At 36.7% G+C, this 22,475-nt stretch overlaps 1 protein-coding gene across 1 annotated transcript in view; it reads left to right on the top strand.

Annotated features, from left to right (window-relative positions):
* LOC129235915 (uncharacterized) overlaps window positions 1-21,202 on the top strand; it is a 76,216-nt gene extending 55,014 nt beyond the window's left edge. The window contains exons 2-3 of the mRNA XM_054869988.1: window positions 4,352-4,498; window positions 18,568-21,202. Of these exons, the coding sequence (XP_054725963.1) occupies window positions 4,352-4,498; window positions 18,568-20,584 (2,164 nt within the window). The 3' untranslated portion in view covers window positions 20,585-21,202. The remainder of the gene's footprint in view (window positions 1-4,351; window positions 4,499-18,567) is intronic.
* Window positions 21,203-22,475: the final 1,273 nt, after the last annotated feature.

Below are 22,475 nucleotides of genomic sequence, written 5' to 3'. Positions count from 1 at the left end.
CGCTGCATAAGTAATTGATTATAAATCAGTCCCTTCCCTATATTCATCTTAAAGTAAGCTCTTGATCAAGTTGGTCTACATTGCACAGACCAACAATAAACGAGTCACGGAGCCTTGTGAATAACTAGATAGCCTTAAATGCTAGTGCCTAATTTAATTTGTTTAGGTTTAATTTATTCCCCTAATGAATATTTGATATTCTGATATGTAAGAGTATAATAAAAAAATTATATACAAAATATAATTAATGAAATTTCTGAATGAAATTTCTTTTTATGCGAAAAAAATGTACTGAAGGCTTACCGTTTACTGGAAACGTCTTACGCATGCATGTAAGTTGAAGCAGAAGTCGTAATGTTATAACTTATGCTTTTCCCCTTAGGATATTCAATTCTCTGTAATTTTAACTAAATTAGAAAGTTCTCTTAAAACTTTGTTGTAGCAGTTGCTGCTGACATGGCGTTTGCCATTCAATTCAATTACGAATTTCCAAAAAAAATAACAATTCTCAAGAGAAAGTACAATCAAAAGTTAAAGAAGCAATTGTTAATAAAAGAAAATGAATTTTTCCAGCATTCAATTGAAGTTTACAGTAATCTGAATATGACGTCAAGTGCTGCTTTTATTTTCACTTAAAAAATTGCCAAGAGCAATGTTTTTAATCATTTATTTCGATTCAATGAGTTACTGATGGTGCCGCTGCCTCGCTTACGTATAAAATAAAATACATTAAATATTGCTTGGATGGCATTTCACCAGAAAACTCATTTGACTTAAATACTACTAATATGAAACTTTTCCACAATCGTAATAACAACAAAAATAATTTATTATCCACTTTTGCATATACAGGGCGGTTTATCTATTGTATTTTTTTAATTCCTTTATTATTCCACCTTGGAACATAGGGCTTCAACAAAACATATAAGTCTTATTGTGTTAACCTCTGTTCTCTTTACGACATCCCACTGTTTCTAGTTTACGAAGGGGTAGAACGCCTCCAAGTATTCTGGGTCGTCTGTGTCCTTGTGGGTTCCTTTCTGAGAGTGTGCCCGATCCATCACCATTTACGACTACTTATCCACTTTTGGATTAGATTTTCCTCGGTGATCTGCACAAGTCCGTATTTCGGATACTGTTCGCCAAAAAACTTTACATATTATTCGAAGGCATTTATTTGTGAAGCATTGTAGTTTCTGCGTAATGGTTCTCGACACCAGCCACATTTCACTGCCATATAATAGTGTGAATTTTACGCATGAGTTTTTTCTTGTTTTAGTTTGCGAGATTTGTCTATTTTTCCAAATTTACTGTAAATGTCCAAAGGCTGATCTAGCTTGACCATTATTAGTTGAAATCATGCTACCGAGATAACAGAAACTTTCAACATACTGCACCGCTTCTCCCTCGATTACAATATAGTTGGGATTTGTGTGACTAGAACACCTATTTTGGCCTGAATGTCGGAATGGCTGTGTGAAAGCAGGCAAATATCATCAGCATAGTCGAGGTCGTGTAGTTGGCGGGATAGCGTCCAAGTGATGCCTTGGCTTGTTTTTTCAACATACTGCATCACTTCGTCAAGTGTGATCGCGAAAAGAAGTGACGACAGTGGGCATCCCTGTTTCACGCCGGATGTTGTTCTAAATGGAGTGCTTGTGGCGCCGTTTTAGAGAATTGTTAGCTCTGCAGTACAGCAGAGTGCCTTTATAATCTGCACGATTTTTGTAAGAACTCCTTTTTTCCTAGGGAAGACCATATTGCAGTGCGCTTGATGGTATCAAAAGCATTCTGGAAATCAATGAACACCATATAAAGTGGGGTGTTCCATTTTAAAGATTGTTCAACAATTATTCTCAGAGTATTCGCTTGATCTACGCAACTCCGGTGGGGACGAAAGTCTGCTTGTTCATTGCGTAATGACGTTTCGACCGGTTGAAGTCTGTCCAAAATAATAGTTGGGACGCTTTTATAAATAGTGTTGAGCAACGTCATGCCTCTCCAATTGCCGCTCGAAGGTCGCCTTTTGTTGGTAGTTTGATTACAATGCCTTTTGCCCAGGACGTCGGAAAGTTTTCGCTCTCCCAGGCTGTATCGATGTGCGGATGTTGAATCGACGCGCTATTGAATAAATGAATATATATTATATTTCGGGCCAGTAGATAACGCTTCGAACAATCTGTAACTGATTGGATACAATGCTTTTGACTTTTAAAAAACATTTTCTTTTAGTGTGGTAAAACGCTTTGTTTCAAATTTTTGTTGATTTTTGACACTCAAAAGTTGTCAACACTGATGACAATTCATAGCGGAATGAGTAGTTTCTCCACTCAACAGAGAAGTCGCAACTATTTTCGACGACGCATTCCTAAGTCTATTTTATGTATTTTGAGATCGAATTGGTGTCTATATTACTTTGATTGGGAGCGATTTACGGTTTTAAAGTTGTTTTGGAAAAAAGTGATGACCAAAGCATAAATCTTCTTTAAATATTCCTCGTTTGAAACCAATTTTGTAAATACGTGGTTTATTAATGAAGAAACTAAAAAAAATGTAATTCAAATTCATATTGAAAAATATTTTTTGTATCTCAATTTTTTTTCTTTTATTCGCTTATTTTTTTATTCATTAGGCATTCATAAAGAACTTTCATTTTATATCCTTATTACATTACCTTACCCATTAACACATAGCAGCTGTGAGCACGAAAAGAGAAGTACCAAAAAATATTTGATATTTTCAAAATAAATTTAATCTATAATGTGATTAGAAATTTTTTATTAATATTTTGAAATATTATTCTATTCTATAATGGAACACATATTTAAATGAGTCCTAAAGGGTGGTTAAGTTTCAAGGGCCGGTGTTGATTTTGAATATAATACAATTTTTTTAGAAAATTATTGCCATTTCTCTTTATAATGATAATACTGGTATAGCTCAATTACGTATAGAATAAAATATTGGCTAAATGACCGCCGCGGCTTTGGCGGCACACCTCCATCCGATGGTCCAAATTTTCGATTTTAAATAACCCCAAAGAACGAAGTCCAACGGTGTCGTTGACGTTTAGGTGTGGTTCACATTCAACATCGGCCCTTGAAATTTAACCACCCTTTATAACGAAAAAGGGTGTAAGCGCCAATATATGTACATATGTATATATAACAAAAGAAAGAAATTCAGGGTTAACATTAAAATACCAGTGGTCGTATAAACAACAATTTTATAAAAATATTTAAGGAAAACTGCATTGCCAAAGTTTGCAGATACAAAGACGTAACTAATATTTAATTGAATTCTTAAATATTTTTTATTACAGCAGCACAACGGCTGGGCATTGAATTCACCACCAATTGCTCATATCGCTGCTTTGGAATCTTCAGCCTCGCATCTTTAACAATTTCCCAAAGTTGTTGAATGTAACTCAGATTGGTATTGGGTACATATCTTTTTAAGTTCCCTACATATATATAAGTTCCCTTATATAAGACTAAAATTTCGTTGCGCTTGCTTCAATATTTTTTTTCATCGAAATAGTGCATTTAAAATAAAAATCTAATAAAACAATAGAACAAAAATAAAAAGGGTAAAACAATTTTTTTTTAACGATTGAACGTGGCTTCATTTTATATAAGAGCGCTGACTTTTTGAAACCACAGAGGTTGAAAAAGTCTACACATGCCATTTTGAAATAGTAATACTGATATGTCAAGGATGATATATTAACCGGTTTGGCCAATTCTCTATGGTGGAAAATAAAATTGTGCGTGTAACTTCGGCTGTCACGTCACCGGGCAATCGGCAGCCGAATTCGCCCGCTCGCTTCACATGTAGTCACACATCCGTTCAATCAGCCGTTGTTCAGATGGCAAGGTAGTGTCATTGGTTGATTTTTTTCGTATATCACCAACACAATCTCAGATTTTTCGTTAACGAATCGCTATCATAGCCCCGGTAACGTCAGCCAATCCGCTGATTCTTTGAAATTCGCTGAGAGCTGATCTTGGATACACCTTTTGAATTATTTTCATTACGCTGATACGTAATTAATTATAATTGAAAGAAAAATTGCCTATTAGGGAGGGAATTCTGTAGTAATAATATCGTTTACACCACGCGTCATCCGCAAAGGAGCCAGATTACAGCGCTATGATATTTTCTGAAAGTAAATCTTTCCGAATTAAAACTTTAACTGTATTTGTAAAAGTTAGCTATATTTTTATATTTTTATATTTTTAAATTTTTTAGCTGTATACTTGAATATTTTTATATATCCAAATTGCATTCCTTAATTGGTTTTATTCGAAACTATTATTGTCTAAATAAATCATTTTGTTTTGACTTTCAGAATACCCTCAGATCGCAAAAAGGATCACATCAAACGACCCATGAACGCTTTTATGGTTTGGGCACAAGCTGCACGAAGAGTGATGTCCAAGCAGTATCCTCATCTACAAAACTCGGAATTGAGTAAATCATTGGGAAAATTATGGAAGTAAGAATTTGTGACAGAAATAAAAACAAATCTTCACGTAAAAACTATTTTTAATCCCTGGGGTTGAGGAAATAAACAAACATAAATAGATTTATTTTTATTTATTATTTATTTATTCCTGGTGTATTTATTAAAACGGTGATTTATAGAGTCCTTCCTTCAAGGTTGGAAAAGTAGTTTTGTCCAACTTGTCTCAGAGCAACTCTATGAGATTCATATCGGGGGAGTGAACTGGACATTTCCTAACATTATGAGCATTTTTTTCTTGCAAATACTTCCTAAAATTTTGTTTTGGATAGTTATCTTTTATTTATAAATATTTACTTTGAACTACCCACCTACGATATTTGTTTAATCGCCATTTATATAATTCTGTCTTAATTTTTGGTATAGCTCGTTAACTTTTTTTACGGAGAACAACTTTAATCCTAATGGAACCTCCCACGCACTTGATTTTTAGTATCAGACGTGCTTCTGTCGCGCGTTCTCCTATTATCGCTTCACAAATACTCGGTCACGTGGAACTGACCACCTTAAACTTCGTTTGATCAGACCAAATAGCCCTGTTTTTTTGTTCTGAGAGCAAAAGCAATTTTTTTTGCAATTATCGTACTCAAGCCTGCTGCGATTTTTTTGTTTTTATAAACCATTCAATTAATTTTTTCCCTCAACGAAACACTGAAATTGTTACTACATAATCCATTATTTCGATTTGCCAATTTAAACTCCTTCGCAATTCTCCAGTAGTTCGTGGCAGGTTTTTAAAGCAATAATTTGAAAACGCGCTTAAACAGGGACATATTTCGGTTTTGCCTTGCTTTTAATCTAATCTATAATCAGTATTTTTACTTTTTTTTCAATTATTAGGAACCGGATTTTTCCACTCGCTTGAAGTTCGAAAATATTTCTATTCCCAAAGAGTTAAAAACATTACTACCATCCATCACTCTGAGTGTGGGTGTCAGGCGTGCCTAAAAAACATAAGGGCTTTTGAGAAGTTTTACAAGAAGTATTACAAAGAAAACCAAAGTATTCGTCTCACAAACTGCCGTGGAAAAAAGAAAAAATTGGACAAGAATAATGAAAAGTGACTCGTTTAAAATGTAGACAAGAAGCGACAGAATACTTTGATAGTGCTTCATCTCTATTCCTACAAAACAGAAGCTATGTGGGAAGTCAATAAATACATATGTATCTCCTAGATCATATAAGACCTTCATTGTCATATAAATTTAGATTAAAGTTAGTTCTTGCATTACACAATCATATAAGCAAAATATGTAACGTCTCATAAAAATCCCTAAGGATAGACTGATAATGCTCAAAACCATTCTTTCTACTCATTAGAGACTGAGAAGCCATCCGCCCTGGTCGGGATATGGTTAATGACTTTTGTGAAGCCTGTAACTTGATCTCTCACACATCATCACACGTGCGCTTCGAATGCGATGCCATATTAAGAAGGAGTAAGCATCTGGGCCTGGTAAGGCTGTAAAAGAGGCAAACACCAGCCTGTTTTCATCTAAGAAAGAACTTCGTCATGATGAGGAATTGCGAAGAACAGAGGGCACAAATATCTAAAGGTCGACGTTCTTAAATCTATTTTTATACCTATCTACCTAGCTTTGAAATAGATTTTTCATTCATACTTTCTTCCTTAGCTCTCAAGCACAATTGGTATCTATGCCTGAGTACTTGGGTCTTCAATTATGACCTTCCAACCTACTCAAACCTATGAATCAGATCCATTTACTTACAACCTTTATTAGGTGTTTGGTTGAACTCCTCCAATTTTCGTTTTAACATATAAACTTAATATATAAATTTACATAATTGCCACCTTTGTTCGGTGTTTGGCCGAGCCCCTCCCACAATTGTTCCACAAATGGAGGGACATATAATAAGAGGGAGGGACATATAAATCCGGGTTCTACTGAATGGTAATCACGCACAAGCCTATTCGACTACGGCAGTCGTCGTTTTAATGCTGCCTTATAAAGGGAGAAATTAGCAGTAGTATGTCACCTTTCAACGGACGAGGATTTTTTTTGTAATAAGTTTATAGTTAAGCAAGAAAAAAATAGCAGCTCGAATGTTAGCTAGTATTATTGCTAGGTCCATAACTCAATATTCACCAAAAGTTGGCAAAAATAAAGTTCTTTGACAGTGATTCATATCTAAGTCCACCATTTTTGCCATATTTAAGGGCAATTACAGTCGTAATTGAATTAAATTTTTTGAGATTTTTTCTTTATTTTCTACTTTTGACATTGATTTAGTTGTTCCTTTACGCAATCTATGCTCTTGAGAGAGAGAGAGTGAGTTTTATTTTTCATTATTTCCCCAGAAAAAGAAATGCACCCGCCTTTTACACGTAATTTAATACCGTCATGGCAATATAATAGATATGTTTTGGCTTTCATTGAAAATTAAATCTTTCTATCGTAGTTTCCAAGCAAAAGAATTGAAATTTAATCGATAACCATACACATATGTATGTACGTATGTACTAATCACAAAATCTAACCAATGTGCGTGAAAAAGTGTAAAGTGTAGTCGTAACCACAGACGATATTCTGTTCACACTTAAGCAGTTGTAGTGGCATTCCCTTAAGCGCCTGGATATATGCAACATTACTTTGCGCAGTAAATAGAGCACAAAACAAATGCTAAAGAACGCGGAGCATAAGATAAAACTAAACACTGGGGATAAGAAGATTCTCCAAGTAAAATCAGAAAACTTAAGTGAAAATGCGCGTTCACTAGCAAAGGAAACGAAAACAAACAAGAAAAAAAGAAGCTCTAATTTAACTCGAAGCGGTGCCTGTGGGTAAAACAAATAGACACCTCCCGATATCGCAGCTCTGTCTTGGATTGTAGTGAAAAGAGCTATTGTAGTTGCTGTCGATATGTTCAAGCACATTGAGACAAGAGCTGTTGGCTATGCTAAAGTTTCAATAGTTTGCTGCTTACCGTTTAATTGGTTTGATATTCGCTGACCGGAGGTTTTGCTCGGTTGGCGGTGTATTGCCGTGGACGCTGCTATATGCTGCGATGTTAATGACGCTTTTGGTTGGTCACCAGTACAAACAAAGCAATTTCGAAGTTTCGTTGATGAAATGCAAACAGAAAAAAGTAATTAGTTGCTCGCTTAGTTAGTTTGGTTAGTGAAGTATTATCGAATTTTAATTTCTTAGACTATTTGAATTTGCACGCTGCTGGTGTTTACATGTATAAATCGAAAAAATCGCAACCGTACTGGAAATTAAGAGTGCAGAACTCTTAACTACTTGCTAACTAAGAAAATAGAAAGCGGAAATTGAGAGAGAAAGTGATTAAGTGAAAAAGTGCAAAAACTTAATTCGAAAAAATTGTCTCAATATTGCTTTAAAATACATTCTATAGTATTATTATTATTATTATGGGGGTATTTCGCACTGCTAACTGAAATATCTATTATGCTGCCTTCATAGGTCCACAGAGAAGTGCTCTTCTGAGCCAAACTTCTTCAATAAACTTTAGTATTCATCATATTTTAATGAGTTTTCTTTCCTCCTCCGATAAAATATGTTTATCGAGGTGATTGTGTAGCTTATGCACCGGTGGTGGGCACGATACCAGCACAATGTAGCGGTTTCATCTTCCTCCCTACTTTTTTTTCAACCTAAACCTACCGATAAAATTATTATACATAAATCTTGCTGTTTTACTACGTAAATACCTTTTTTTTTGTACAAAGCCTTTTTTCACGTATAGTTAACGAACATAGTAAATAAATAACTGCAAGCAGTGGGTTCGGTGTGAGTACATTCAGAATTTCTGCTGTGGCGGCGTATTAAAAGAGTGGAGAGAGGATAAAATTTAGGGCCAAATAGATAGGCATGCGGTGTCGGTAGTCTAGCGCAAGTGCAGTAGCCTGCCATCCCTGAGGTTGTGGGTTCGAGTCCCACTTAAAGCACGGTGTTCGCACTTTTCCAAATTTATCTACTTTCCCTGTTTCTATAAAAAAAAAATTAATTCCTCTAACGCAAAAACTTATCCTTTACATCCTTACTCCCGCACAATTGTCAGCGCATTATTTGCATTGTGGCTGTTAAAACAAGCAAAAACAAAGAAAAGCACACAGGTACACATTGCATCAAGTGGCACCTGCAAGAGGTAGCGTGCAACCGCGGTAAGAGCGCAGACACACCACTTTAGCGAAGTCCTCCACCATCTATGCGATCTGGCAGTAAGAAGGCGTTGTTCCTAAGCAACGACAGGTGGGCATTCCTACTACTTAGGACTGATGGCGGCAAGCTAATCACCTTCTCCGTCAGAAATCAAATAGATTAACGAAACCAATGCAAGACAAGTCTTGTCGAGGCCCTATGCTTCCGAGAGGAGTGAACAAGGGGGGGGGGGGGGGGGGGGGAATAGATGGACATAAATATTTAAATATTTACATTGTAAAAACTAAGGGTTCCCTGAGATAGCCAGTTTGGTTGAATATATTTTAAGTTTACAGGGGACTAGCGCTTCAGTGGAACTGGTATTTTCAAAAGTCAACAAATCGACTGTGACAACGATGTCGATAGGGACGGAGTTGATAATTAACTTGATTAGTTTGGAATAGTTTAGTTTGAGTGTAATTTTCTTGACGCATAAAATATGTAAATATTTTTCAATTTTGATATCCTTTTATCATTTCGATATTCCACGTAGTTATTAACGATAGTGGAGCTTTCTTTTTTTTCAGTCAAAAATGATGATGCTTACGTATGGGCTGTTAAAAAACGGGTTTGTGTGATGGTTATTGTATACCGGAAATATTTGTAATAAAATACTAAAGGGAAAATGAAAGTAAAGAAAAAATTAATACATTCAGTATCGAATTTTTTGCTTTTAATACTTATTTTACGCCGATAAAAGCAGCTGGCCGAAGTGGCCTAATATACTTGAGCAACATGTTTATCATGAATTTTTGTGAGTTAAAAAAATGTCAAAATGTGATGAAAACACCCAATAAAAAAAAACAATTAAATAATAGGCGTACACTTCTGTTAGTTGCATGGCCGAGCTCCTCCTTCTATTTGTTAAAAAAATGTCAAAATGTGATGAAAACACCCAATAAAAAAGAAAAAAACAATTAAATAATAGGCGTACACTTCTGTTAGTTGCATGGCCCAGCTCCCCCTATTCTATTTCTGGCATGCGCCTTGATATTGTTCCACAAATGAAGTGACCTACAGTTTTAAGCCGACTCCGAACCGCAAATGGTTTTTTATGACGAGCTTTTTCATGGCATAAATACATTCGAAGATTTGCCATTGCCATTGAAAAAACTGTTTGCATTATTTTGGTGTTTCATGCACGGGATTCGAACCCACACACTCTCGAATGGTAGTTATGCACCAAGCCATTCGACTGCGGAGGCCACCGGCCTAATACCCCCAGCATAAAACAACACGATATTTTATAAACCTCAAGCATGCTCTTTATGATAAAACTGTTTACTCGAAAATTTTCTAAAGAATCTGATTAAAAGGTTTAAAATTTGCAGGAAAGTTTGTTGAACTTTTTAAATTTGGAGTTGGGAGTTATATGATTTTTATAGTGGAATGAACTATGTTTTCATAAATAAATGATTAAAATCGATTAAGAAAGAAAGAAATTGTAAAGATTCTTCTAATATGCCCTGTGTTAAAGTTATGAACTTATGTATGTATGCCTATGTGTTCGTATGTATAGGGAGTATTGAAATCAAGTTGAACAGATTTCAGAACAGTGGCAAACAACAGATTCATAACGCGCGCTCAGCAAATTTGAAAGAACTAGCGGATTGATTGACATCACACGGGTGACCCTTGGTTGAGTTGATTTCACGTGAAGTGAGTTGTGGTGAGTTATATGTAAAATATAAAAAACTCAAGTCCAACCAATCCCTCTTTGGTATTCCAAGGATGATAGAGGGGCAGGTTTAGCTATCCTCTATGGTGAAAAATAAAATTGTTTGAGTAACTTGGGACTCATGGGAATTGGAAGCAGAATTCTGTCCACTCATCTCACACGTATTCATACTCTCGTCCAATCAGTCGTTGTTCAGATGCAAGCAAAGAATTAACATAAGCGAAGATAGTGTTGCTGTTTTTCGTATATCACCAACACAATCTCAGTTTTTTTTTAAGCAAACCGCTGTCACCGAGAGCCAATTAACGGTTTGATCTTGGCCACACCTCTATTAATCTTTTCACCATGTTTGTATTCTTTAACTATCAGCGCACGATCTCTTCCGTTGAGATGACTAATCTTTTGATCGATTTCGGCTCGCTTATCTTAACTTATGGATACGTTAGAAGAGGCATTGAGTCGCCAAAATCTTCTAAACAAATGGATGCCAATGGGCTTTTGGTGTCAAGTGTCCAGTGCGCCTCACTGTCTGAGCAGTTAATGCTTATTTTTAGTAAATCTTTAGCTTCTGGCATTTTTATAGATCAGTATAAAAGTGCATATACGAGTATAACTCTAATATTTAAAAGTGGCAACAAGAATAATGTTAGCAAATATGGACCGATCTCGAAATTATTCACAATGTATAAAATTTCGAAAGCGTTGTTATCTAACCAACCAAAATGGATTTATTAAAGGATGACACACTTTGCTGCTTTTACCGAAGATTGCTTTGTTGCATATCGTGAAAGGATTCAAGTCAATTGCGACTATGCTGATTTTTCGAAAGCCTTCGACAGCTTTGGAGTTCCGTTCCAGTTTTCTTGAGTGGATTAAGTCTTACCTGGGTAATAAACATTGTGTGATTACCTGTGATAATGTCTCTATGCAACCTTTTGCTGTGTCTTAAGGCATATTTCAAGGTAGCATCTTCAGTCCTTTGCTATTTACATTAATCATAAATGACATCTGCCCATGTTCCAAGACTTCTAAATACTATATTTAATTAAACATTTGTGCAAGACTCCTTTGCCCTTCAATCGGAACTCGATATAATTGACGCTTGGTGCGCTCGAAACCATCTTAACTTGAGCGCTAATAAATATTTCACTCTTTTTTTACAAGAAAGCAAACTTCAACTTCGTCTTTCGTGCACTGCACTTTAGTGAACCAACGAATTTCGTTGCTAGGTTTTCGCCTTATAGCCTCTCTTTCACATATTTGTTTTTCTTGCTTGCTAACTGCTGTAAAATAATTCTGTGCATTGTCCCTCTGCCTTAGAAAAAACAGCTTTCAATGTCTCTTTCCGGAACCTACGCCGGGTTCAATTGTTTCAAAATTCCTGTCAAGAGCTCTCTTAGAGCTAAATAATGTGCCTAACTTCGGTCCCTATGCACAGTACGCAGCCTCTTATTTAATTACTTTAATTAAATTTTAAGAGCGCTTGTTCAGTAGACAGTAAGAATTTATTGTTTATTTGACTAATATTACATAAAATAAAAATAAAATGAAAATTAACACTTACATTAAATGAAATTATAAAACGCATAGCTGCACGAACCCCGACTTCAGACACAAGTTTGCGCAGTTTACACAATGCTTTGTCTATTCATGATGAAATGACAGAATACGTGGCTTACAAACTAGCTGTCGCCTGTCAAACTTACCGCCACTGCAGGCAGAGTACTCTTCTCGACAGGTGTACACGTAAAAAACAAACTCACTATAAAACAGTAAAATTTTCCATGCATTCCAATACTAAACAATTTCTGAGAAGCGCATATTATAAGTAATTTCATAAAATCAATCAATCACTGAAAACTTTTTCGACAAGCTTTCCGAATTCGACTAATATTTTCCACCACGTGTAATTCGCATAAAACAAAGACTCATTATTTTTTATATATACGTACATGCTGCTTTTTTAATACATTTTTTGTTAAAAAAAATATAAATATGTGAAAACAAATAATTTTAATTGATCTTTGTGTATGAAATGCTGATTCCGAGTGTTGCTCGCTAGTGAAGCATATCAAGCGATTAAGGCTCAGCTGCTCGAATAAAAAGAAAAAAAAAGCAAATCAAGTCTGATGAATCTGTTGTTGTTGTTGCGGTTTCTGCTTTTTGTTGATAAGCATTTTGTACGTTGAGTTGAATCAAGTTAAAAGTGCCTGCAAAGGCTTATCGCCAAAACACCATCACTGAACCATGTAATTTTCAAAAAATAAATAATCTCCGCATCGGTGGGAAAATTTATTGTCAAGCAAAATATGATTTAAGTTCAAAGTTAAATTTATATGTACATTTCAAAGAATTTGGAACTGAAAAGTCATACAATTAGTCGCAATATAAGAGACGCAAATATATTTATATTTTCCTTATAATAAAATGAAATTTCGGTATTACTTTTAAAGTATTTGGTATTACTAGTAAAACAATACGAGTATATAGCGCAGCTGTTGCGCTATATTTTTCGTACGAGTCATGTAAAAGCTGTAGAATGGAAACACCTTTCAGATTGCAAGGGATAAACGCTAAAAAAAACACTTTTTTCATGAATTTATTGTAGCGAAACGGTTCAAGTCAGTTTATTAAAAGTTGTTGCATATTATAAAGTAACATTTCAAGAATATTTGATAAAATTTTCATGTAAAAATATTGCAAAATGAGCGAATGAGAGCACATTTACGTAGACGTCTTTTCAAAAATACATTTTGCAGTAGTCAGCATATCTCAGCGTAGAATCATCTGAAATCAAAAAAATCGAATAATTTAGTTAAAGTATGAGTTAAACTTCCCCCCAACGTTTATTTTGACGATTTATTTTCATTATCAGCCATTTGGTAGTCGTTTGAATTAAAAAGTGACTTTTGACGAAAAAATGCCGCCATTTTGTAGGTGTAAAACCACCTTAATATAAAAAAAAATGGCGAAAAAAAAACGTTGGGGGGAGGTTTTTTATATTTAAAATATGTGTGCAAAATTTCAAAAGGATCGGTTGAGTAGTTTTCAAATGCCAATGACTACGCACTTAAAAAAAAAAGGTTCGAGAAAACCGCGTTTAAAGTTTTAAGTTATGAAAACGCGCAACTGCTGCGTCTCGGCAGATGTTTGAGGCGGCTCGGCTTTATGCTCTATAACTTAAAATTTCAACACGGTATTTTTGAAATTTTTTACTACAATAACATGCAAAAAAAAAATCGATTTTTATCAACGTCTTCGGTTGGTTTAAATTACTTCCTGCTCATAGGGTATATTCAATAGGACAAGCATGTCGAAAAACTTATAAAGTGCAATATTTGTTCGTTCGTATCTAAGTGATATTTACCTACTTAGTATAAAGTATTACTTTTTGCCAGGTAGGATTTTCTATTGTACAATACTTCGAGGCGATAATAATTGGTGTTAATATCCATCATTACCTACTTACTTTAAATTAACTATAACGGTCAATAGTCACATGGTTGTCGACAGGCAAGTGCGCGTTGCTTGTTCGATGGGAGGAGTCCTTCAACTTGTCCTCGTTTACTACCAGACCCATTCGTTTCGCTTCTTTATTTAGTTAAGAAAATCTGATAAATACAATATACTGTATAGGCTGCCGGACGACAGATTAATGTTAAAGCTGCAGGTCCTTTATTTTCTAGGAAGTTGGCAAATCACACAACATACATTGTAGGGGCTCCCGATCTAACCACTTTTTAAAAGTGTATGTACCATTTTGTTATTACCTATTTTGCAATTTCTCTTTTCCACTGTAATGAAAAAAAAAATTAATTTACATTGGAATTAATAAAAAATGTTTTCATTAGCCCTTTAGGCATCCGTTTTCCTTGTCATTAACGGCTTTTATTTTTAATGGAAATAGTTTCCATTACCATTGAACGCATTTAGTGGCGGTGAAAAAAAACTGAGTACCACAATACTTTAGTGGCACTAGTAAAAAATAAGGTTAACTGTTTTTAACATTAGTGGGGTTTGAAATTTATTGTACTACACTCATGCCTGAGTGGCGGGCATTTAATGGCTACAACTTGACAAACCCATATTTCTTATAATTTCCACATAAATTGTATATCCATTATGTTTCTTATTATATACATGCAAGTATTGCTCGTTTAATTAGTATTTTTCTTGAATTGTTTCTCAAACTATAGTAAATAATGATTACTAATTTAAAATGTATCACGTTGTTAAAATTTTAAGTTGCCCAGGCTCAATAACCTTAAAATTTCAACAGTCTGATATGATAACACAGGTCTGCAAAAAAATGGGTTCGGAATGTTCTATAAAAGTGTAGTGCCATTTCCGAAGTAATTTTTTGCGTAGAATCCGAATCCGGGGTTTAAATTGCTTTATCACGTCAGGACTTTGAGATATCCTAACCTAGAAGTGCAAAAAACGCTGTTTTTGCCCATTTTTGAGGTTATGTAACTACGAAGATTTTGCTCTTTCATAAAAAAGTAGACGTGGTATTTTAAATTATAAGTCTTCCTCTTTTAAATGCCGTTGAGTTTGCTCAAATATCTTATTTTTTTTGTGCGACTATGTAATCGACCGTATCACGTCTCATGTTATCTCAATGGATTTTCGAATATCGAAAAATCTACATGGAAACTTCAAAATGCGATATCTCAGTGAAAAATAAAGATATTTAAGCAAACTCAACGGCAGTTAAAAGAGGAAGACTTATACTTTAAAATACTATGTTTACTTTTTTATGAAAAGCAAAATCTGCGTAGCTACATAACCTCAAAAATGGGCAAGAACAGCGTTTTTTGCACTTTTAGGTTAGGATATCTCAAAGTCCTGACGTGATAGACCAATTCAAACCCCGGATTCGGATTCTACGCAAAAAATTACTTTGAAAATGACCCTACACTTTCCTAGAACAAAACGTTGTTGACCTGTGTAATTGATTGTCGAAAGCGGGTATTTTTTTTTTATAGTTTTTTTTTTATTTTCCCAAATTAAGGTATTTGCCATTTAATTAACAATTATACTTTTGATAAGAGCATTTATGAGTTAGTTAATATTATTTATACAATTATGAATAAAATTCCTTTTAAAAATACAATATACAAAGATACTAGATCAATTTCTTTTAACAGCTACGTGATATTTCTAAGATTGTGATTTATACTGGGTTGCCCATATTCGACGGACCCATGTGTTTGTTTTTTAAATCAAAGAAAAACACAATTTTTTTGATGTTGACGATAATAATCATTTTATTTAGTTTAAGTATATTTGTAAACATAACTTTTTGAATATGATATCTCTCAAATGGCCGCTTTGAGCCTGTACGGCGTATTGTGCCCGTTTTGCAGCATTTTTCATAGTTTTAGCTAACATTTCGGCTGGAATAGCGGCTATTTCCTCACGGATGTTGTTCTTGAGCTCTTCTATGGTCTTTGGCTTATTAATATAAACCTTTGATTTTAAATATCCCCACAAGAAGAAGTCAGGTGGCGTTAAATCGGGCGAACGTGGTGGGCAGTCAAAATCGCCATTTTTCGACATCAAACAACGAGGAAACAATTTCTTCAAAAAATCGATTGTGGTGCGAGCTGTGTGTGGTGGAGCGCCGTCTTGTTGAAACCAGAACTGCCTCATACGCTTTCGACGAATAATTGGCATCAAAAAATAGGTTATCATATCGCAATAACGCTCCTGATTGACCGTAACAGCTTGACCATCTTCATTTTCGAAGAAAAACGGCCCAATAATCGTTTTCGCACTAACGCCGCACCTAACAGTGACTTTTTCGTCGTAAAGAGGTACCTCTTGAATTTTGTGAGGATTTTCAGTGGCGTAAATACGGCAATTTTGCTTGTTTACCGTCCCATTCAAGAAGAAATGAGCCTCATCGGACATGATGATTTTGTTCTTCTTCTTTTGACTTCTTTTGTTGAATGTAAATTTCAACAATTTGGGGGCGCTCGCGTGGCGTGTACTGTTCTATGGTAAAAATCTACTTGGACTGACGCTTCCAACGCGGTATGTTATTAAGCGATCTGATGTCTCTGTGAAAAGATACAGGGTTGCCAGATGGCTCCGTCGAATATGGCAACCCTTTATAAGGTCGATCGGTCGTTTGCGTTGGTGTCGACGGGCTTGCATGAGTTCTTGTGTAGGAAGAACATTTACTTCGTTGTTGCAGTGTGTTTCTATCGTTGCCTGGTACTTTCTGCTGACACTTTTCAGTTTGTTCAGTTTCACCTATTCGAAGATGTAATCCTTTTATTGACAAAATTAAATGGTTCTCAATTTTATCAATATTTCAAAATTTTTTGGGCCATTCTGCCCTTCCTTTGCTTGGATCCAAGCAAATTGAATTTGGATTCATCGGAAAATATTACCTTTCTGAGCTTGTACACCATCCAATTTCATACTTCTTCGCCCACTGTAGACGCTTGTTGGGGAATTTTCCGCTATAAAGGTACATTTTTGGTAGGCCTCCATCGACTCCTTATATGCTTAATTATAATATAATCCACATTTTCCCACAAACTCTCTTTTGGTATCGTTCCTTCATTCCTTAGGTTGGAGATGATGGCGTGAAAATTAAATTTTAGCTAGCAATCGTTCCAAGCAGCAGGTCGTTCTATTCTCATGAAGCAATTTTCGCATTATATAGTCCTAAAAAAATTTTCTTCTTGCTTTTTCTTCCATTTTTTCATAACTTCACATTTTTTCGTTTAATAAGCCAGGACGCAATTTATAGTAAGTTCTATAATTTAAATAATTCGAATCAGATGCCGGCGAGAGATAGTATCGGGGAATTGAAGCCAATCTGAATGCCTACCGCATTCAGTTCGTCCGAAATTCCATGAAGGAAGAATGCAGAACTTTCCAAAAAGGCATGGGAATACTAACGGTGCACCCGGCTATTAGTCATACAACAACTCGGTATGAAACTGAAAATCAGCCAATGAACAGTTTGTAACATTTTGTGTAAAGTTGGCCCGAAGAGGATGCTCGAGGGTGAGGATGTCTTATGAATTGGCGAGTATTTGCTGAAACGTAATGAAGCCATTCCATTTGTGAAGTGGAAAATAACAAAAAAAAAAAAATTCTCACATACAAGAGCATTAGTTGAAATAAGTCGTAATAAAATAACTCCGAGCTGGCTCAAATGATCACTGAGCCCTCTGTCCCACCGACTATCGGCTTTACGTTATCGAAACTACCCGGACTTAAGTCCGGCCCAGAACTATGGAACCACCATATGGTGAATGTTTTATGTATGTATGTATAATTGGCGCGCACACCCTTTTTGGGTGTTTGGTAGAGCTCCTCCTCCTATTTGTGGTGTGCGTCTTGATGTTGTTCCACAAATGGAGGAACCTAAACTGTAGGCCGACTCCGAACGGCTGATATTTTTTGAGGAGCTTTTTCATGGCAGAAATACACTCGGAGGTTTGCCATTGCCTGCCGAGGGGCGACTGCTATCAGAAAAATGTTTTTCTTAATTTTGGTGTTTCACCGAGATAGTCACGCACCAACCCATTCGGCTACGGCGGCCGTTTTATGCTGTTATAAAATCAACAACATCGTCAAGCTCGAGTTAATGGCCAGAAAGGGTTTTTGCGTGTTTGGTGGCTTTGGAAAAGCATCAATCCTTATGAGCTCCTCCCATCTGGAGGAACACTCCGAGCTGGCTCGAATGATCTCTGAGCCCACTATCTCACCGACTGTCGGATTTACGTTATCGAAACTACCCGGACTTAAGTCTAGTCCAGAACAATGGAACCACCATATGCTGAATGTTTTGTGCTTATAACTGCAACATCGTCAAGCCCGAATTAATGACCAGAAAGGGTTTTTGTGTGTTTGGTGGGTTCAATCATCAATCCCTATGAGCTCCTCCAATCGGTAGGAACACTCAATACTGACTTCTCCGCCACCAATTTTTTTTAACATCATTTTTTTATTTTAAATTTTTTTAAATAATTTATACAATAATATTTTCATTTTGTGAGCATAACTATTCGCCTGTGTGCCTGCCCCTGTGCTAGGCTGTAGTTATAACAAGATTTTTGAAAGTCAGTCAATTAATTTGCCTAGCTTTTATATACTTTAGATTATTTTATTATGCGGTACAACTTTAACGCTTTCCATTATTTTCTTCTAAATAGGAACCTCAAGGAATCCGACAAAAAACCATTCATGGAATTCGCCGAAAAGTTGCGACTCACTCACAAACAAGAACATCCTGACTACAAATATCAACCACGTCGCAAAAAAGCGCGTACTCTTACCGCCAGTGGTGTACAATGTGATGAAGTGCTGTCTGGTACTACGGCCACATCATCAGCTGCAAAACTGACTAACACAGCGGGAACATCACTCCAACTAACAATGGATTGTGCATCTAGCACTTTCCATCCTAAGAATTGCAATGGTTCTGGCAGTCGGAAAGGAATGGGCGGTGGTGGTACAACAACCACAAATCGCATTAATGGACGTATCGTTAAGCAAACGCAACAACAGTGTAATAGCAACAAAATTGATGCTTTTGGTGGCTACAATACAAATGGAAGCTTCCATAGTAATAATGGTGAAATCACATGTGCCGCAGACATGTTGAATAGCGAAGCTTTCATCAACTCGTTGAACAGCGCATGTGCCGCCTCATTGCAGAATGCTGCCAACGGTGGTCTGATGCCCGAATTGGCTGGACTGGATTTCGGACAGCAACAATCAGGGCAGCAGCAGCGCTACGATTACACACGTCCCATGGACTCGCCCTGTTCAACGGCTAGCTCATTGCAATCCACCGGCGCAAGCACCTCGGCGGACGGGCAGCCTCTAACACCGCCTGCCACACCGTATGCACTTAGTAGTGGTAGCCTTTTAAGTGCCAGCTTGAACGGCAAGCGCACACCTACCCAAAACCAATTGCAGGCGCAGTCTTTATTGCGACCCTCGAGCGAGTCTGTCGTAGTGGGTGCCGATTTGGGTGTGGGGTATGGCGTGCTTGTAGATGGCGCACGCGAATATATCACATTGGATGAGAGCTCCTATAGCGCAGGATTACTCGACTTTCCACGTTCTGCCAGCGAGCTACTGGCGTCGAACGAGTTGGCTTCACCACATTATTCAGGTAGTACTGCGAGCGGTATAAATGGTGGACGCCTTTTTGGCGCAGATGCCACTGCGAGCGATAGTTATAGCAATTATGCAGCCAGTCAATATCTCGGCTACAATTGTGGCACCAACCCAGATGCCTGTAACTCGCCGCATTCCATTGGAGTGTTAAATTACTTGGAATCTAGCGCAGCGGCTTCCGCAGCTTTAGTAGCCACAGGCAGCAATAACAGTGGCAGTGGTAACAAAACGAGTACAACATGTTCGATGGGCAAATTTGCTGCGTCGCAAAGCTACTTAGCGCCGGTATCAATGGGCAGTGGGGATATTGATCCGAAGGAAATTGACCAATATCTCATGGATCAAGTGGTGCCACTGACACAGACGGCAGCCACACAATTGCCGCAACATACGGCATCTGCTGTGGCAGCAACAGCGCCCACACCATCCAATTCAGTAGCATCCGTAACAAGCGCCATTTGTACAACAATAACCAAAGCGCCGCCAGCAGGAGCAACAACAATTTCAGGTGGCAGCTCATGCATAACTTCCATAGCTGGGATTGGCGGTAGTGGGAGCGCAGGCAGTAATTCTGTGAAATCCTCTGCCTCATTTCAACTACTATACAAGCCACTTTCACATCAACAGCCACAATCATGCGATGTTTTGGAGTTGCAACCGTTGAATTCGACATCCTCTACAACAACAACAACATCCGCATCACCATCTTCATCATCAGTAATAACGAACGGTAGTGCGAACAAATGTGGTTCTGATAGCAGCAGCAACAACAATAATGGTTTAAGTGGCAGCCATGTCGGCAGCGCCGGTAATTGCTTTTATGCGACTGGCATTGACATGGACGCGACACCGTTGTCAGCGTCCCATGGTTATCACCAGCACTATGGGCAACATCATCATGGACGACAACAGCAACAACAACAGTTGCAGCAGCAACAATCCTCGCCGCACCATCAAGCACAGCGCGAACAACATCAGTCACATCAGCAACAACAGCACCAACAGCAGCAACAACATGTCTGGGGCAGTTATGTCAGTCCGTAATCAGCTTTATTTCGTGCGTGACCAGTTGATCCGCTTTCAACAGATGCTTATTTACCTCCTCACCCACTACGTTGCTTGTTCACATTTTTGCTAAGTTGCTGGTGAATCTATTCGCGTTTGCTCTAGAAGACTTCCTTTTGCGTTTATACGAGTGTCTTTTGTGAACTTAGTTGGTTAGTGGGATTTTCCATGCCAGTTTACACATACACACGCATGGCATTTTGAAAATTTGACGCTGCCTCCGGGCAGTCTGCTGTTACAATTCGTTGAGGGATTTGACCGATAAAATCCCATTTCATCTGGCTTGATTGGTTACCAGTCCAATTTAACGAGAGAATTTTTTTTCTAGGCCGCGTGAAAATTCAATAAACGCGTCGCCCGGTGTCAATTACGAAGCATAACTACTATGGACACTAGGAATTAAAAGCGATACTTCAATGAAGATTCCTGCTAAGTTACCAATATTTTTTATATTTCAATTTGTTTATTTAAGTTAGTTAAAAATGAAGCCCAGTGAAAAATTAAGTTTGTATAAGTTCAAAACTTGAATGTTTATTATTATTTTTATTAAATTTTTAGGATTACAAAAAAAGTTGGCAGCCTCAACGAGAAAATTGCTTAATACTAAATAGTCTAGAGACAAAATATATATATATTTTTTAAGAATATCCTTAAGATTATTACTAATAATTTTGGGGGGCCTCGCATTCTTAAGGATCTATTTTGAATAGAAATGTACAAATGTATGACAAATTGTTAAATGCAATAAAATAATCAAACTGTTTTTTCATAACTGAAATATATAGTTCAACAAATAAATAACCACGCGTTTATTTTAGGGGAAGCGTTTAATATAAAATATACAGGGTGAGGCAATTAAGTTCCGTTAACTTCATAACTTAAATTGAATAAAGTGAGAATATTTTTAGTTCCAGTCGATTCCCCGTTTTTGAAGGCAGTGGGAAAATGAGCAGCTCACATTTTGTAAGGGTTTGCCGCCCCTCTTCCAGAGTACCGGCAGAGATTTTATGAGCCGTGTATTCAGTGGTCATGAGACCTGGATTTTGAGTAATAATCTGAGACCAGTACTGCACGAGAGAAAGAAATTTTTTAGGGCATTAAAGCTTTTTGTAATTTTATTAAAAATAAATAACAAAAAAATATTTATTAATATATTGTATTTTATGCCCAATGATGAGAACACAGTAAAATAATAATGAAAATGGCTTTATTGGTTCTCAAAATATCCTGCTTGGAAATCAATGTACTTCGCTTGAACCAAGTTTTAAAATACTTACTTTATCAGGGCTGTAAAGTGGGCGACCCATAAATTTTATCCTCTGACTGCTCAAAAACTCTTTTGCGTGAGCCGATACGTGGGAGCTTGCATTGTATTCGGAAAGTATGGTTCGCCTTCGGCGGATGGATTTCCTTAATTCCCCAAAACAAAAAGTATTGTGTACTATTCAGAATTGACTTTTAAGTTTTTCTAGTGGTACAGTTGCGACATAACCAGATTTTTCGAAAAACAGGCGATCATTTGGATTAAGTTGGTTAAAGTTGGAGCTCCTATATTGCTGATTACTGTTTTGTTTCCAGCTCATACGACATCATATATGTGCTTTGAAATACTCCAATTGAATTTCTTTACACCAATTGGTACGAACACTTTCTTGGGTAATTGTAAAATCATGCGATATCCAACGAGAACAAATATTCGTCACGACCAAATGTTTCTGCAATATTGAATATATATGAGTCCCACTATTGGTAAAGCATACCTCTATCTCCAACATAGCTTATTTCTGGTACAATAATCGTTTTTGAATGGCCTTCATGAAATTTATTCCGCAAGGGTTGACGGCCACGTTAGAAATTGTTGTACCAGCGT

This window comes from Anastrepha obliqua, chromosome 1 (genome assembly GCF_027943255.1).
Source record: "Anastrepha obliqua isolate idAnaObli1 chromosome 1, idAnaObli1_1.0, whole genome shotgun sequence".
NCBI classification, from domain to species: Eukaryota; Metazoa; Arthropoda; class Insecta; order Diptera; family Tephritidae; genus Anastrepha; species Anastrepha obliqua.
This window is presented reverse-complemented; position numbering and strand designations above follow the sequence as displayed.